Below are 19,835 nucleotides of genomic sequence, written 5' to 3'. Positions count from 1 at the left end.
TGTGATTCTGCAATCTGTATAGGGGGTAAAAATGGGAGTTCATAACCCACTTGAATCAAATGTATGAAATATGATATGTCAAGAGCTTTGTAATGTTTTGAACAACCAATAATAAAAAAAAAAAAGGAATTGCATTAAATGTTACAGCACTTTTGGTGTGGCCATTTTGACAGTATTTATTCTTCCTATCCAAGAACATGGGCGATCTTTCCATTTTCTAAGTCTTAAAGGAAGCATCATAACTTCATTCCTTCTATGTAGTGCTTGGTTTCTGACCATTTACCAAATCCTTTTTATTCATTGGTCCATTCAGGTTTTCTGCTTCTTTTTCAATACATTTTGGTAACCTTCATTTTCTAAACAGTTGTCTATTTCAGTTGTTACCAGACTTGATGGCATAAGTTTCTCATACGCTTTTTTGCCTCTGGTTATTTCTCTTTTTATTTCAAATATTGCCTGTGCTTTCTTATTTTGATCTGACATACCAGTCTTTTATTCATCTTTGCCTGAGCCAGCTTTTGTTCTGCTTCCCAATGCTGTGTCCCTAAGTTTTACCTTTATCTACATTATTTCTTTTTTTAAAGTTTATGTTCTTGTCTTTCTCAAGCTTATTTTCCTATTTAGGACCTTTATTTTCAGTCTTTCTGTTTTCAAGTAAACCCATTTAAGGCTAAAAAATTTCTCCCTCTGTGATATGTAGGGCTTTTATTGTTATTTCTATATTAACCCATGAATTATTTAGAAGTGAATTTTACAGTTTGCATTCAGTGCAACTGTATGGTAAGATGACATTTTTCATTTCTGATTTTATTGGAAAACATTTTTTATTCATATTTTTATTCTATCCTTTCAAACTTTTTTGAAATTTCTTTTTCCAAGAAAAAGTTAGCTTGGGTACAGTACTGGTAGTTTAGAAAACATGGTTATAACAAGTCACTAATATTGTACACACACCTAATTTCCTAGGATTTTCTTTAGCACATCTACATCTCATACTGTGAAACCCATGTCATTGGTATTAACATGCTCATCTGATGGAGAGGAACACAGACTCAGGTAGTTTATATGACTTGCCCAGGGTCACATACACATAGTGCTCTATGTATTTTTCTACTGTGTTATACTATGCTATATTATTTCTGTAGTTTGTTACTTTAATTTAAAATATATTAAGAATTTATGAATTAGTTTGGATACATAAAGAGATAAACTTTCATTTTGTGCTTCCCTAATGTGAGTGTTTGGTTCCCCAGGGATGAGCAATTAATGAGATGCTCTTACATTTAGGGTGAAAGTGGTGGGAATAAAATTTTAACAAGAATGATATATCCAGGAGAGGCTCCCTTTTGTTTCAAGTGAGAAAAGCTTACAACTACAAGTTTTATGCCTTGTGCTTTTCTGTTATAAAGAGCTTGTTACACGGCTCTTGTCAAACTGCTGAAGGCAACTAAGTGATTTGATAACCTACTGGGAAGTTTGAAAGTCTTTAGGTTTTTTTACTGTACGTCAGTATTACTCTGTCTTCTGAGGTAAAAATCTATTTTTCCAACATGTCTAAAATGTAACATATTCCCAAAGATATTTGGGGGGTAATTCATACTGACATAACACACTATAATTGTTAAGGTGCTGTCTATATCTTTCATCCTCTAAATGAAAACAGCTGGGTCTAGGAGCTTTTATTAAATTTTAATTATTTATGAAGCTTGCTTTTCTCCTTAATATTTTATGAAATGCTTTGTATGTAACTGAAGCAGATGTTGTCATAGATTATTTTCTCTGGGATCATAACTCTAAAACTAGCTCTACTGGCCCTAATAGTTTATGTGTGATTGTTTTCTGTCTATATAAGGAAACTCCTACTGATGAATAACATAGCTTCTTGAACAAGTCATAAAATAACAATGTTATTCTGTATTTCTTTTGAAAGTTAAATTCTCTAATATTACCAAGCTTAATACCTTAAAGATTAACCAAAAAAGTAAATTTAATAAAATAAGGTGAAAATCACTTGATCACTTTAGTAGACACAGAAAAAACATTTAACAAAATTCAACCCCCTTTAGTGGGTTGAAAAACTCAGCAAATTAGAAATAGAAGGGAACTTCCACACCTTGATAGTTTTTGTGGAAAACCACATTTATTATCATACTCAATGATAAAAGACTGAAAGGATTTCCACCCTAAAATCAGGAACAAAATGAGGATGCCTGCTTTCACTCCTGCTATCCACCTTTGTACTAGAAGTCCTAGCTAGAGCAGTTAGGTAAGGAAAAGAAGGATTAAAATGACCTCTGCTTTCAGATGACATGATTATATGTAGAAAACTATAGAATTCATGTAATTACTATTATAGCTAATAAAATAATTGAGCAAAGTTTGATCTTGTGGGTACAGAATCAAACACAATAACCCATTGTGTTTCTATACTCTATTAATGATAATTCTTTTCCTAAAAGAAAATTAAGAAAACAATTGCAGTTACAATAGTATCCAAAGAATAAAATACAGAGGAAAAAAAATTTTTTAAAAGAGAGAGAGAGAGAGAGAGAATATATTTTTTTAATATTTTAGTTTTTCAGTGGACATAATATCTTTATTTGTATGCAGTACTGAGGATCGAACCCAGGCCGCATGCATGCCAGGTGAGCGAGCTACCGCTTGAGCCACATCCCCAGCCCAGGAAAAAATTTTTTGACCAAAGATATTGAAGAGTAAAAACTATAAAACACTGCAGAAAAAAGAACTGAATAATTGGATTATAATAAATGTTTGTGGATTTGAGGCTTTCATATCGATAATTTTTAATATCTTCCAAAATGATCTACAGATTTAATGCAATCCCTGTCAAAATTCCAGTGACCTGTTTTGCAGAAATGGAAAAGGCACTCTTCAAATTTGCATGGAACTGTAAGGAACTTTAAATAACCAAAGCAACATTGAAAAGGATAAACAGTTGGAGGACTCACACTTCCAAATTTCAAAACATACTACAAATAGAGTGTGGTAGAAGCATAAAGATGGGCATATAAATTAATGAAATAAAATTGATATTCTAGAAATAAACACATGTATCTGTAGACAATTGATTTTTCCACAAGGGTATTATGACCATTCAAAGAAAAAAGAATAATATCTTCAACAAAAGTTCTGGGACAAGTGCAAAAGAACAGAGTTGAAATAAGTCGAACCTCTGCTGCACAAAAATTAGCTCAAAGTGTATCAGTGATCTAACTATAGGAGAAAATATAGAAGTAAGTCTTTATTACTTTGGATTTAATAGTGTATTCTTAGATTTGACATCAAAAGCATAATAAGACTAAAAATAGGGCTAGGAATACAGCTCAGTGATGGAGCACTTGCCTAGCATGTGCAAGGCCCTAAGTTTGATCCCCCAACATAGAAGAAAGGAAGGAAGGGAGGGAGGCAGGGAGGGAGGGAGGGAGGCAGGGAGGGAGGGAGGGAGGAAGGGGAAAGAAAGGAAAAGGAAAGAAAGAAAGAAAAAGAAAGACGGGTGAGCTGGAGTTATAGCTCAGTGGTAGAGCACTTGTCTAGTATGCATGAGGCTAGACACGGGGTTTAATTATCAACCACATATAAATAAAGAAAGGTCCATCAACAGGTAAAAACATATTTTAGAAGAACAAAAAAAGAGAAATTTGAAAAAAGAAAAAAAAACAGATAATTGTACTTATCAAATTAAAAACTCTAACACATCAAAGGACACTATTCAGGAATGTTTTTTAAAAAAAGACCCAAAGATGGAAGAAATGTTTGCACATCTGATATTTAAATTTATCTGTTAAGGATTTTATAAATAGATTTATATAAAAGACTCTTACAACTCAACAACAAAATAAAAATTCTTAAAATGGGCAACATCTAAAAAAATATTTTTAAAAAAATGGGCAAAAGATTTGAGTAGACATTTCCTCTGAGAAGATGTACAGGCAATAAGCACATGAAAAAATGTTCAGCAGTTGTTGGTCATTATGAACACACAAATTAAAACCACAGTGAGATATCATTTTCTGCCCACTAGGATGGCTTTAATAATTTTTTTTTTAAATTAAACACATAGTTACCATATGACTCAACTTCCGCTCCTAGGAATACACTTAAGAATATTGAAAACTTAAAGTATTAAAACAAAAAATTGTACATGAGTGTTCATAGTAGCATTATTTATAATAGTCAAACAGTGGAAACAACTCAAATGTTTATCAACTAGTAGTTGAGTAAGTAAAATATGGCATGGTATATCCATGCAGTGAAATATTCTTTGCCCATAAAAAGGAATGAACTACTAATAAAACAAACAGCATGCATGTTACAGGGAAAAAAAAACCATAAAAAATATAAGAAGATATTGTAATTGGCTGAATTGTGGCCCTCGGAAATTTCATGTTGAAATCCTAACCCCTAGTACCTCATAGTAGACCATATTTGAAGATAGACTTTTAAAGATATAATTAAAATAAGGTCATTTGGGTGGGTCTAATCCAATATGACTAATGTCCTTCTAAGAAGTTGAGAATTACAGGACATTAAACAGGCACAGAGAGACCATATGAAGATACCAAAAGAAGGTGGCAGCTCTAAGCCATAGAGAATGGCCCACAGTAAAAACCAACCCTGCCAGTACCTTGATCTTGAACTTCTTTCCTCTTGACCTCTAAAGAAATCTGTTTCTGATATTTAAGCTCCCCAGTCTGTTGTACTTTGTTGTGGCAGCCCTAACTACATAATGCATATGCTTTCCTTGTTAATAATTAAGGAAAGACTGGGATTGTGGCTCAGCGGTAGTGCATTTGCCTAGCACATTCGAGGCCCTGGGTTCAATCCTCAGTACCACATAAAAATAAACAAAATAAAAATATCGTGTACAACTATTTTTAAAAAATAATAATCAAGGAAATGAAAATTAAAACCATCATGAGATTCCATTTAACCTGTCAAAAATAAATGTAGACAAGAATGAATCTTAGCAAGACTATGTATTAACAGAAACTCACATGCTGCAAATTGGAAGACCCAATTTGAAGATATTTGGGCACAAGGGAGTCTTGTGGTGATGGTTCAGTTTAGCATCTGGACTATGGTTTGTGGTTATATGAAGCTGCACATGTGCATAGAGCCATATAAATGAACATACCCAAAGGAGTAAGTGTATAATTGGTGGAATCTAAATAACCTTTATGGTGTATACCAATGTCAATTTTCTGGCTTTTTATTGTGTGATAGCTATGCAGGATGCTGCCATTAAGAAGTACACAGGAGGGCTGGGGATGTGGCTCAAGCGGTAATGCGCTCGCCTGGCATGCGTGGGGCACTGGGTTCGATCCTCAGCATCACATAAAATTATTTAAAATAAAGATGTTGTGTCCACCGAAAACTGAAAAATAAAGAGAGAAAGAGAGAAAGAGAAAGATCTTAAGAAGTACACAGGACTCCTTTGCAACTTTTTTCCATTTCCTTGACTAGAAATCTGAAATCTTAAGTGTCAGCAAGCTGTACTTCCTCCAAAAGCTTTAAGGGAAAAACAATTCCTTACCTCATCGGGTGTCTGAGGCGATGTGGCCACATCACTCCACACTCTGCCTCAGTGGTCACATTGCCTTCTCCTTTTGTCTGTGTAATTTTCTTAATGTCTTTTGTTTTTTTTGAGAGAGAGAATTTTTTAATATTTATTTTTTAGTTTTCAATGGACACAACATCTTTATTTTATTTTTATGTGGTGCTGAGGATCGAACCCAGCGTCCCGAGCATGCCAGGCGAGCTCGCTACCGCTTGAGCCACATCCCCAGCCCTCTTAATGTCTTATCATTGGATTTAGGGCCCACCTAGGTAATCCAGCATGCTTTTATCTCAGAATCCTTAATTACATCTGCCAAAACACTTTTTCAAAAGGAGGTAACATCCACAGATTTCAGGGATTAGGACATGGGCATATCTTTTGGGAAGTTACCTTCAGCCCACTATAAATGTTAATATCATAAAAAGAGGCAAGTCAGGGCAAACCTTCTCATGAAAGTAAAGCCTACCTTGCCAAAACAAACAGAAACAAAGCAGACCCAAACAAACACAAACCTGAATCTAATTAAGCCTCTAGATTCAAAAGCCAATTTAAGGAAAAACAGGAAGTAAAACATTCCCAGGATGCAGTCAACAAAATTCAGACTCAGAAACTCAACAAACAAAAACCTGGGCTTCTTCAACAATTGAATTGATTGCAAGAGAGGAAAAAGGAGGAAGAAAGAAATTTACAGTGTATGAAAAGAACATCATCTTAAACAACATCAGCTTTCCCTCACCAGATTCTCCCCACCACTCCTCACCCCATCTCACCTCTTCAGTCAGGATTCAGTATCATCTTCTTTGCTCTCCCTGTACCCTCTATGTGCTTCCATTGTGTGCTTTAGCTGTGTAACCTATTTAGTTCTCCCAGCTTCCACATTATAAGCAACATCCAGTTGCGCTCTGGGGACTGACTTTATTTGGATCCTAATTCGAAAAACTTTTAAAGAATAGGGAAATTTGAACACTAATTGATATGTTAGTCTTGTAAATTTTAAACTGAATGTGTTTTCTTAAGACCCCTATTCTTTTAGATAGGATATTGAAATGTTTATAGATGAGATTGAAGTAAGTCTAGGACTTACTTCAACGTAATTAGTGACAGAAGAAGTAGATGAATTTATAGATGAAACAAAATTGTCCATGAGGGGATGTTTTTGAAAACTGGGTCATGAGCACATGGAGATACATATTACTATTGTCTCTACTTTTATGTGTGTTTTGAAATTATCTATAACAAAAAGTTTAAAGTCTGTAAGAATTGACCTGTCCAGTCTGCCCTTGCCCCACCCATCATAGTGCTTGAGGATTTGTTTGGCTAGTGATCCTCCCAGCTTTTCTTCATGGTAATGAGTGAGGCTTTGAGGGCTGGATCATTAGCTTCAGTTATTCTAGCTTAAAATTAGAACCCAAGAAAAGAACAAAATACATTTCCCTTTGAGAATGTTTTTTCAGTGAGTATTCCTTGACCAGAATCTCCCCATCATCCTCACCCCGTCTCACCTCTTCCGTCTGAATTCAGTATCGCCCCTTTTGCTCTCCCTGTACCTTCTGTGTACTTCCACAGTGTATTTGGAACTGTAATCTATTTGGTTCTTGCAGTTTCCACATTCTAAATTACTTGAAGATACTAACCCTGTTTGCTGTTTTGTTCATCTGTGGATTCCCTTGTCACTCCTACACTTAACGTTGGACCTGGTAAGCTCTATAAATGGATGATTGAATGGCGGGGGAGGCAAGCAGTGGAAAACTGGGATTGCACTTGTAAATAAAATACAAAACACTACATTATCCTCTCAAGTAGTCCATCCTTTTCCCAGATTTCCAAGGTAAAACTACAGAACTTTTTTGAACTTTTTTTCTTCTGCCCATCCTCAGGCAGAGCTGCTAATGAGGTGTAATGCATTGCACATGAAAGATGAGTAACCAATGCAGAAAAATGCAATTTGGGTTTTTGCATAATCAAATGTTGCTTATTTCCATTCTTTCCCAGAGCATATAATTCATTTTCAGAGACCATCTTTCTAAGCTGTTTATTTTGCTGTTCTATGTATATTCCTTTTCAGTCTGTCTTCTGAATTATTTGTTTTAATTAGTTATACATGACAGTAGAATTCATTTTGATATATCATACATAAATGGAGTATAACTTCTCATTCATCTGGTTGTACATGATGTTATAATTATAGATCATGTAATCATATATGCACATAGGGTAATAATGTCCAATTCATTCTAATGTCATTCCTATACCCATGCCCCCTCCCCTCCTTTCACTCCCCTCTTTCTAGTCCAAAATACCTCTATTCTTCCCCTCCCCCATTGTGAATTATTATCCATATATCAGAGAAAACATTTGGCCTTTGGTTCTTTGGGATTGGCTTATTTCACTTAGCATGATGTTCTCCAGTTCCATCCATTTACTGGCAAATACCACAATTTTTTTATTCTTTAAGACTTGGTAATATTCCATTGGGTATATATACCAGTTTCTTTATCCATTTATCTGTTGAAGGGCATCTAGGTTGATTCCATAATTTAGCTATTCTGAATTGAGCTGCTATAAACATTGATGTGGTTGTATCACTGTAATATGCTGATTTTAAGTCATTTGGGTATAAACCTAGGAGTCGGATAACTGGGTCAAATGGTTGTTCCACTCTCCACACTGCTTTCCATAGTGGTTGCACCAATTTGCAGCCCCACCAACAATGTATGAAATGTACCTTTTTCCCCACATCCTCGCCAACATTTATTGTTGCTTATATTCTTGATGATTGCCATTCTGATTACTCCAGTAAGATGGAATCTCAGTGCAGTTTTGCATTTCTCTAATTACTAGAGATGTTGAACATGTTTTCATATATTTGTTGATTGATTGTGTTTCTTTTTCTGTGAATTGTCTGCCCATTTATTGATTGGGTTATTTGTTTTTGTTTCTGTGTGTGTGTGTTAAGTTTTTTGAGTTCTTTATATATCCTGGAGATTAATGCTCTATCTGAGGAGGTGTGTTTGATAGATCTTTTTTCCATTCTGTAGGCTCTCTCTTCACATGCTTGAATGTGAAGAAGCTTTTTAGTTTGATTCCATCCCATTCATTGATTCTTGATTTTACTTCTTGTACTTTAGGAGTCTTGTTAAGGAAGTCAGGTCCTAAGCAAATGTGGCGGATATTTGGGCCTACTTTTTCTTCTATTAGGCACAGGGTCTCTGAGTGTATTTTAAGATCATGATTAGAATGCAACCTACTGGGAAAAAGTACAAGAAATTTTCTGGCAATATCATTTTGTGCTATAGATAGGATTATCTTGCAGTTTCCTAGTGAATGGCAGTTTGTAAAACAGACTTCTAAGAGCCCATCAAACTTCAGAGTTGGGAGAAACTAAGAAACCAATATGCTCCCTTCCCTGTTCACACACATACACACCCATTACACAGGATAACTTTTCATGTCATCTTGCTCTCTTAAAGTAGTGCATATTGTTTAGTCTTTAAATCTGGGCTAGTTGCTAAACTAGTACTTTCAAATTTAAATTCTTCAGAAAATAGGACACAGAAGTAATAATTCTTATCTTAAAAAAAAAGGCATAACATTATCATTTCCTTTTGATCACATAGTGTTGGATGATTTCCCATTTGTATAGAAACCAGCTGAGTAAATCTTAGACTTTAGAATGAAATTACTGGACATTTTAACCTTATTCAAGACTTAAAGATATCTTATTTTCTCTCTAGGTGGTACGGGACTATAATCTTCAGCTGTTTTTACAAGAGAATGCTGTATTTCACAAACCTCAACCCTTCCAGTTCCAGCCCTGTGACAGTGATACTGTAAGGGGAATTCAGATTCTCTTATCATTTTTTTTATTATATTTGTGCTTACATAGTTATCATCCTTGGAATAGACCGGGAGAGCTGAGTGTGTCTCATTAATTTTGTAACAACACTATGAAGATGTAGAGAAACCATGACATTTCTTCTGTCTACCATGTAAGGAACACACCCAGTGTCTTTATACTAACAACTTCCTACTGAATAAGATGAAGTTATGAAACAAAAGTAATGAAAATCTGAAAACTGAGGGAAGAAGAAAAATTATTCAACAGATTTATTAAGATGTACATTATGCTTTCTGTACATGAAATTCTTTTATGTTATACCTCTCAAAGAACCCAGTGGTTAAATTTTAACCAGAGTAGAATGAATAATGTAATAATATATATGGGCATAGAGATATTTTAGTTGGCTTTAGAAAGCAATTATGGGCCTTTGATAATTCATTTAAGATTTTAGAATGTTAACATAAACCCCAAATTGGCAACTTTTAGAGAACTTACATTAATTATACATTTTTCTTAAGTTTAAGAGAAATGTTTGCCATTATTTGAATTTTTAAAATGATGAACAAAAATATGAATTTTTTGACATAAAATAATGAAATTTAGCTTCTACAAAATGAGAAGTAATATTGGCATTCTAATACATTCTCTAAAAGTAGGCAAACCAAGAGGGAAGTCAAATTATATTCAAAAACTCTTGTAGTAAATTTAGAATCTGAAGGGAGTGTATGATATATTTTCAGAGTTTAATGATATCACTTTAATAGAAATGTATTTGTTGGTGACATCCTCATTATTTTTCTTATATTTTGAATAGCCCTGTTAATAGCTATATAAGGAAATACAGGACTGGGGAATGTAGCTCAGTGGTAGAGCACTTGCCTAGCATGTACAAGAGCCTGGGTTCAGTCCCTAGTACTGCAAAAAGGATAGAATAAAATAAGAGAAATATTTAGAAAAAAAAGAAACATAGGAAATTAGTATTTGCTTCTTAGATAATGGCTTTTGCCATTTATATTAGTGACCTTTTGAACAAATCAGATTTTTCTTAACGACTCAATGATATTGTCCTATAATTTGACTTCTTTGAAGCTTGGGATGAATGAAATAGAGCCTTAGAAGAAACAGAGCACGGACAAGTTTATCAAACTTGACTTAAAATTGTGACTAGAGTATTTTATTTTTGCCTATTTGCCACATAAAAATCAATCATCTCACTTTCAAAGGCCAATTGTAGCCCTAAGTCCTTCTATCTTTGTTTCTAAACACTGCTAAATGTTCTTAGCTGTTGTGTTCCTGTTTGCCTTATAATTCTAACTCTGTGCTGTGTTTTCTATCCTTGTGCAATCTTTACTGGGTAGAGTTTAAGAGCTGCCCAACTGGTGGATATTGAGCTCTCCCCTGTCAGTGCTTTGAGAATGACCATAGCTGAGGTATATCGGGGTATGGGTCAAGGGTGGGAGGGATGGAATGTCTGGGGGTTGCATGTTAATGAAGGGTGGGACCTGGTGTGGGACTGAGTCATAATTGTCTGTATACAGGGCCCCTGAATGCATCAGCAGTAGCTTTCTGATTTTCCCTTATAACCTAGGAATTTCCTTTACTTTGTATAGTAAATAGATTGAGCTTCTCATTTTTCCTTTTGTCTGAAACACCTTAGTTTTCCCAACAGGAGTGTGGGAAGAACCCAAGAGCTAATCTTGGCTGTAAAAAAAAGGGAACTATATCCTAAGAAGGAAAAGAGATTTGCAGAGTCATGTGGGGAATGAATGACACATAGCTGTTCTGATTGCAGTTCTAATGCTCTTTCTGTTATGCTGTTGTTTCCTGAAAAAGATGTTGGAAACTTAGAAGCCATTAATTTTTTTCATAATAGAAAACAATAAATACCTGTGGTTTTATAAAAATCCTTATAATGATTTTGAAAACGTTAACTATAAAATATTTTATGTATAATTTTTGTTGTGTTATAAATTAAGCATTCTTATTGCTTACAAAAAACAAATTTACAAGGTTGGGGATATAGCTAAGTGGTAAAGTGCTTGCCTTGCATGTCAATTCCCAGTGCCAATAAATAAGTAAACAAACAAACAAATTCCCAAGCAAGTATTTTTACTCAGTATGGACCAGTATTTTTCCTTGTGGAAATGGAGCCATTGTTTACTTGCTTCTCTGGTTTTACTTCTTGGAGCTGGTAGCACAAAGCTTGGCATGAAATGAAGAGAATACAAGTCAGTGTCCATTAACTCATTTTTTCTGCCAGCTGAATCTTGGACATGTAGGAAGTACCACTCACCTCTATCTTCAGTGTGTTTCTGAAATTGCTCTTGTTGGTTCTGTTTTGAAACATATCTTAGTTCAACAAACACTGAACCCCTACTGTATGTTCCAGTCATTCAACTAAATGCTGAGGATAGCTATGACATGCTGAACTATAGACCTCAGGCTAGATGAGCTTGCTCTTTTCATAAGTTTATTGAGGCATATTTACATATCATATAATTCACCCATTTCAAGTGTGTTCAATGATTTTTAATGAATTTACCAAATTATGTTTCATCATCATAAATAAGTTCTAGAATATTTTCATGATCCTGATATGATCCTTCATGTCTATTTATTGTTAATCCACATCACCCCTCCCAGATACAGGCAACCACTCTTTCTAGTTTTATTCTTTTTAGATTTGCTTTTTCTAGACATTTCACATAAATTAAATCATACGATATGTGTAGTCTCTTATGCTTTGCTGCTTTCATTTAACATAATATTTTCGAGATTCATCCATGTTGTAGAATGCAACAGTATGTTTTGTTCCTTTTTATTGATGATTAGTATTCCATCATATGAATATACCACATTTTGTTTATCTGTTTATCTATTCATCAGTTGGTGAACATTTAGGTTGTTTCTCACTTTTGCTCTTATGAATAGTGCTACTATGTTAATTGCTATGCCAGTCTTTGTATGAATGTGTTTTCATTTCTCTTGGGTTACTGGGTCATAGTAAATTTCTGTTTAAATGTTTAGCAAACTGCCAAACTGTTTGCAAGAGTAACTGCAGAATTTCATATTTCCATCAGTATTGGGTGAGGATTCTCATTTCTCCACATCGCCACCAATATTGATTGTTATTTGTAGTTTTTTTGTTTTTGTTTTTGTTTTTTCATTTAACACTCTACCATTGAGCTTCTTCCCCCCACCAGCCCTGTCTCTTTGGTTATAGCCTTGCTCGTGGTTGTGAAATATCTCATGGTAGTTTTTATTTGCATTTGCCCATGACTAATATTGTTGAATGTTTCATGAGCTGATTAGCCATTTATATATCTACTTTGGGAAATGTCTATTCAAAACTTTTTTGTTCATTTTTTATTGGATTGATTGGATTAGATTTTTGAAGATGAATTGAGATTTATCTTATAGAGATTGAGGAATAATATGTCAGGAAGTTAAGACAGCAATTGAAAACAAACAAACAAAAAAATAGGTGGCATTCTTTGAACATTTTATGCTAGACATTTTTCTAATTACATGACCTATATTAACTCATATAATCCTCATGACAACCCTATGTCTTAGGTGCTGTTTTTCATCTCCCCTAATCAGGGTCCCTCAACTAGAAAGTTTATAGCTAAAACATTTGTAAGTATATGACCTGTTCCTGAGATGGCAAATAGTCTTGGGATGAAAGAGAAACTGAAAATACCATAGGCATATGTTGCAACCATATTTTATGTTTGGTAATTCTGTATACAGTGTTAGATAGAGAACTATGGAATATTTTCAAGTAGGACAAAATATGATGAGATCCATTGCAGAAGTAGGACAGTATTGTTCTTAATCAAAATTTGAATTAAGAATATTTAGTTGCTAATATTTTCTCTAAATTTAGGTAAGATACATGTAGGAAAGCCATAGGATGTTTAACGTTACTACTGTAATAAAATATAACTTATTATCATATACTATGTTAAAACTTAAAGAGAAAAAATTTTCAGATAATCCACTTCAAATTACAGTGTTCTACGAAAGTTCAAAACATCCAACTAAAAACATATAGTCACAGTATTAGCATAGGAATTTATTTAAGGCTTGGAATTATTGTGCCTTTTATTTGGCTTATCTTTTATTTCTGACTGATAGAATTTCCTTTCATGTTATCTTAATATATGATTATTTTGACTCATTCTTTAGAATGATATGCCAAAAGGAACTGACTAGAAAGTTTTATGAAGCCACATGTCTGTCTAGCCATAGACTGGGGTATTTATAATATTAACCATAAGATGATTACAAGTAACAGTGACCAAAGGAAAGTGTTGTTTGATGTGACCTAGTAGCTATCTTGTGGTTAATATTGAAAGGAGCTAGCCAGGCATGGTGGCACATACCTATAATCCCAGTGGCTTGGGAGGCTGAGGCAGGAGGATCAAGAGTTCAAAGCCAGCCTCAGCAACTTAGCAAGGGCCTAAGCAACTCAGGGAGACCTGTCTCTAAATAAAATACAAAAAAAAAAACAAAAAAAAAAACCCTGGAGATATGATTCAGTGGTTAAGCACCCCTGGGTTCAATCCCTGGTCCCCTCAGTCCCCTCTCACCCCCCCCCCCACAAAAAAAGAATATTGAAAGGAGGTTTTCTTGTCTATTGTCTATATTTCCATATTGTGTTATTGATTTCTAAAGTGTCCTTTCTTTATACCTCATTACCATTTATCAGATGATGGTAACAGGTCAAAAATTCTTTAAAAAAAAATGAGCAGAGTACATCTTTCTTTGCAGAAATGAGTTTTTAATGCAAAATTATTCTGAGGAGGATATGGAATGTGTCCTAAAACACCTCCCTAAATAACAGGTATTCTGTTTAGAATTGACAAGTATATTGATTAGAATATCAGTGTTGGAGAGTCCTTCAGCTGTCACACAGGTCATACTGGTGTTAGATATTCATACAGGTGTTATACAAGAACAAGTCCTAGGTATTAGTATCTAAAACTAGCTGTTTATATTATATATTTTTAAATTTTTTGATTCATTCTCCTTGTATATAAAATGACTATTTTATTGGGTATGAAATTAAACTTTTGACTCAATGCCTGGCACATAGTGGTCGGTAAAGAGCTAGATGGATCTTTATGTTTTTCCTTTTTGTTTTTGGTTTTAACCCTCATTGCTTCAGGAAATATAAAAATATCAAATATAGACAATACTACAAAGATTACAAAATCTTGCAGTACTTATCTTCCTTGTTAAACTGATTACTGCAAGTCCCTTGGGACTTCTGTTCTCTTAATGTATTACCCAAAGTAAATCTTATTAACCTCTTTCTTAGCATTTTATAAGCCTGAAAGGCAATAGCTGATAGTTACCTCCCTATGACCTGCACTTTTCAGCATCTCTGTCCTGCATACGTGCCCGCCTTCCGTTAGCAGAACCAGTAACATAAGTCCTTCAAAGTGTTTCTCACATCCTATGAAAAAGCACAAGGTCAACCAGGGATAGGAAAAAATATGGGAAACACACGTCTATAAAACTTGGATAAGTATAATCTATAGAGGCAGGAAAACAAGGAAATGTTCTCTTAAGTTTCCTGGTGGGAATGAGAAAACCCTTTCCTCTTTACTTTCCTTGAATTGTAATTAACAAGATCTTCAGAGATAATGGTAGCAAAAAGGCTGACATAAAATTTCTGATACATGGTATTTTCCTGTTATTCTGGCCACCATTTCAGATATTTAACTCTGCCTTCTCTAGATTAACAGTTACATTAAGTAAAAAGTCCACTTGCTTGAGGACTTCTGCATATTTAAGGTTTGCTTAAGTGGAGTTTTTTGTTTTGTTTTGTTTTGTTTAGTGATGCTGGGGATTGAACCCAGGGCTTTTAAATGCAAGGCAAGCACTCTACCAACTGAGCTATATCCCTAAACCTTAAGTGGAGCTTTTTATGCATTTATTAAAATTAAATATTTAATAAGAATTTCCCTTGTCTATAAAGGACCATATTGGGCTAATATATCCTGTAGGAAATTTACCTGGAAATTCTCAGTTACGTAAGCCAGGTGTACTGGTGAACACCTATGATCCTTGCCAGGCTAAGGAGGCAGGAGGTTCACAAGTTGAAGGCCAGCCTGGGCAACTTAAGGAGACCCTGTCTCAAAATACAATTTTAAAAAAGGGTTTGAGGTATAGCTCAGAGATAGAATGCTCCTGGGTTCAATTCCCAGTACCAAAAGGGGGGAAAAAAAATCTCAGTTATGGGTAGCTCTTTCCACTGGTGGTAATTTTGTATTTATATAGCAATGTCTCATAAACAGGAAAGATGATGATAGAGATTCTGTGGAAAATCTTCCCATTCAGTAAATAGGTGCCAGGTATATGTGGCAGGTGGCATCTAAAACTGAAAAGCTGCAGCTAAAGACACGAGCGCTACTTTGTAGAATCAGCAGTGTTGACAGGTAGGCATTCAGTAGGGGTTGTTCTCATTTCTTCAGCCTTCCAGAAAGGGTTTATTTGATTCTCATAGAAAGCCTACCATCCATGTGATAGGCCCTCTGCTGGATTGGTCACCTTTCTCCTGGATTAGTTCCTTCTCTAAGCATCCAGAGAGCTTTGAATAGATGCCTTGGTGATGTATTGACATACAGGGTTTGGGGATTTTGTGTGTGCGTCTCTGTGTGTGTATTGGTTTGTATTGGGTATTAGACCCTAAGGCACTTCGCCATTGAACTATACCCTCAGCTCTCCTTTTTTATTTTTAATTTTGAGATAGGGTCTCACTAAGTTGCTTGAACTTATAATCCTCCTGCCTCAGCCTCTCGAGTCACTGAGATTTCAGGGATATAATTTTTGCTTAGATTTGCCCTTGCTATTCTATCTGTTCTGACCTAAGAGAATGGTACTCCTTTATCAGAGTTCTCATCAGCCTTAATGGAATTGTACTGTACATCCTTTTACCTAGTTGTCCAGTCTTCCAGAATTGCCTCAAGGCTCAGATCACAACATTAATTCTCTAGTATATTCACCTGAAAGACTAGACACACAATCCAGTTATGCAGTTGAACTGCCACTTTTCTCTGCAGTGAAGGTGCTACTGTCCCAGCTTGATCAGAATAAGCTTAAGACATGTCTTTGACAGTACACTGCTCCACCTCCTCTCCAAGGTGTGTGTAAGGTTTAAAATATGTGACTTTAGGTTTTACAGACTCTTGCCAAAAAAGGCTTTGGGCCAGATCTGTTTCAAAATTCAGAAATTTGCAGAAGCAATCCCTGTACCATCATTACACACTGAATAGGACATGAGGAAGCACCCAGTGATCAAACAACACAGTATTTTTTTTTGCAGTAAAACATTTCAGTATTCATACCAAGTTAAATGAATAAAAGCCTATAAATAACATCTCCTTAGTTCAAGATAACTCACTTTGCTTCAAATGAGTTCTAAACTTAAAAAAAAAAAAAAAGATCTTTGTGATTTTCAGAGCATTTTGAATTCCAGAATTATAGATTCTGAACCTATTATTGCATTCCAAGCACAAACCTACAGAGATCCAGGTCTTTTTACTTTTTTTGCCCCCCTTTTTCTTGCAATGGGCATTTTACTCTGTTCCCTATGTTGCCCTGGCCGGTCCAGGACTCATAGAGTCATGCTGTCCTCCTGCCTCAACTTCCTGAGTAGCAGGGACTACAGGAGCATACCAGCATTCCTGACAAAAGGGACCTCTTGAGAATAAATAAAAATTAACTTAAATAAAAATTAACTTTATTGAATATATTAGAAAACATCAAAAAGAATTAGTGGATTGGGCTGTAATGCCAGCAACTCAGGAAGCTGAAGCAGGAAGATTGAAAGTTAAGCTCAGCTTCAACAACATAATAAGACTGTGTCTCAAAATAAAAATAAAAAGGACTGGGGATGTATCTCAGTGGTAGCATCCCTGGGTTCAATCCCTAGTACTAAAAACAAAAACAAAAACAATTTAAAATAAGAATAAGATGGATTGATATTAACTTGATAATATCCACCAATGAACTGAAAAATACAATTAGTACACACACTTTGAGTGAAGGTTAATGAGGGCTGGGGATGTAACTCAGTGGTAAAGTACTTGCCTTAAATGAGGATTAATGAGATTGTTCCTGGCATGTAACATTGGTACAACAACCCTAATTTTATCTTTTTTCGAAATTTGGTTGGAAAAATAGTATTTTACTGTGCTAGTGGTTTTCATTCATCACTTTTTCTCTTTCAAATGATCACGTTTTGGGTACAGATTTGAAAAGTAAGGACTCTGCTTCCTCTGTGAAATCAGCTTTCTCTCCCAGCTCACTTTGTCATCCTATACAGGTACTCAGATATCTGTCTGAACCTTCTGTGCCCTTATAGTAACTTTAAAATGAATTTAAATTAAGCTGGTACAATGGCAAATGCCTGTAATCCCACCTACTCAGGATACTGAGGCAGGAGAACCACAAGTTCAAGGCCAATTTAGCAAGACCTTGTCTCAAATAAAAAGAACTAAGGATATAGCTCAATGGTAGAACAACCCTGGGTTCAATCCCAAATAAAAGGAATGGAGGGAGAGGATGAGAATGAATCTTGAGAGGTATCTGAGGACAAAATAGTTGAGATGGGTTAAAATTGATTTATCAAAAGTACTAGAATGTTAATTTCCTTTATTTAGTTCTTTAAAATTATTTAATTTATAATTTTTTAAAGATCTTAATATTTTATTCTAAATGGACTGGAAATTTTTAAAAACTTAACATTGCTAGTTTTTAAAGCCTTCTCAAACTCATGTGAACCAGTTCGGGTTTTTTTGTTTTGTTTTGTTTTCCTCAAGGAAAATTAAATCAGTTAAATGTCTTATCTCTAATTAAAAACCTTTCCAAAATTTCATTCAAAGGAAACTTATATTTTAGCAGTGTCTTTTTTAATATTATTGTCTCTGTGTTATCAATATTAGTATTAACCAAATAGTACAATTAGTGACACAGTATAAGCATATATAGATATATAGACAGCATGGAATCTGAGCCAGCAGGGTCTCAATACAGGCTCTAGACCCACTGCTTAGTGGTTGAGTGGCTTTAGGGAAAAAACATCTTCTCTTCCTTCTTTCCCCTCTCCTCTTCCTTCCCCCCCCCCCCCACTGTTTTGAGACAGGGTCTTTACTAAAGTGCCCACACTGGCCTCTAACTTGTGATCCTCCTACCTTAGCTTCCCAAGTAGCTGGGATTACAGACATGTACCATCATGCCCAACTGATACATAACCTTTTCTGAGCTTAGATTTCTATACTGATAAGTTGAAAATAATAATTTCTGTGTTTTAGGATTGTTTTGAGAACTAAATGAAATTATGTAAAGCATCACAGAGATTAAAGAAACAGTAAATGGTAACCTTGTTTTCAAAATTATCATAACTTTATAGTGTTCTAATTATAAAACATGAAAAGAAAGTTTTTACCCAAAGTATACATGAGTCAAAACATCATATTGTTTCCCTCATTGCTAGACTTTAAGGTTTTTCTTTCTACTGCAATATGAACTTCCACTTTAACTTAAAGTAGGAATAAACATGCATACACTCTCTTTTTAAAAAAATCATATCATATGCCATAAAGTTTAAAATGAAAAAACAATGTTTCCACCCAAATTCTCAACATTCAAAGTAATCATTGGTAAAATTATATAGATATGGATGCACAACTTCATATAAATAGATTTATACTAACCAAACTTGAATTTAATCTCTAGCACTCATTAAATTCCAAATAAATTTATATTTCAGGAATATTATTAAATTTTTATTGGGACCCTTTTGTTCTTTGGTTAGGCTAAACTCCCAGATAATGCTAGGAAGATATCTGGAGCTCAGAGCAATAGCATTATTTTATTTTATTTTTTATTTTTTGGTACTAGGAATTGAACTCAGGGGCACTTAACCACTGAGCCATATCCCCAGACCTTTTTTGTATTTTATTTAGAGACAGTGTCTCACTGAGTTGCTTAGGGCCTTGCTAAATTGCTGAGGCTGGCTTTGAACTCGCTATCTTACTGTCTCAGCCTCCCAAGCTGCTGGGATTATAGGCTGCACCACTGCACCCTGCTACAGTAGCATTATGAACATAATTTTTTTATTACATAATTTTTGAGACTGTTATCCAGAGAACATTATTCTCTCTGGCCAAGAAATGATCCTACTTATTCTAAAATTTATTGCTGGGTTGCTGACAACCTGAGATTCCATCTCCAGACATGTTGATTTATAAGTAAGGAAACTAAGGCCTGGAGAGGCGGGTTAAGTTAGCCAGGGTGACACATAAATGTATTTTAGATTTCAATGACTGCTTCTTAAAAAATCTAACAAGTTCCATAAAGTAAGAGTTTGCAGAAGTCACTAAATTTGGAGATTCAGGTTTA

General features: G+C 34.8%; 1 protein-coding gene across 5 annotated transcripts in view; it reads left to right on the top strand.

Moving 5' to 3' along the window:
* The window catches only part of Fchsd2 (FCH and double SH3 domains 2), a 237,498-nt gene that overhangs the window by 160,028 nt on the left and 57,635 nt on the right, over positions 1–19,835 (top strand). For all 5 annotated transcript variants that reach the window (XM_046441893.2, XM_046441892.2, XM_046441894.2 and 2 more), the window contains one exon: positions 9,313–9,408. In XM_046441893.2, the coding sequence (XP_046297849.1) occupies positions 9,313–9,408 (96 nt within the window). The remainder of the gene's footprint in view (positions 1–9,312; positions 9,409–19,835) is intronic.

Source organism: Marmota monax, unplaced genomic scaffold, assembly GCF_021218885.2.
Source record: "Marmota monax isolate L192 unplaced genomic scaffold, Marmota_monax_Labrador192_F-V1.1 WCK01_AAM20220418_F8-fsc00068, whole genome shotgun sequence".
Classification (NCBI taxonomy): domain Eukaryota; kingdom Metazoa; phylum Chordata; class Mammalia; order Rodentia; family Sciuridae; genus Marmota; species Marmota monax.
This window is presented reverse-complemented; position numbering and strand designations above follow the sequence as displayed.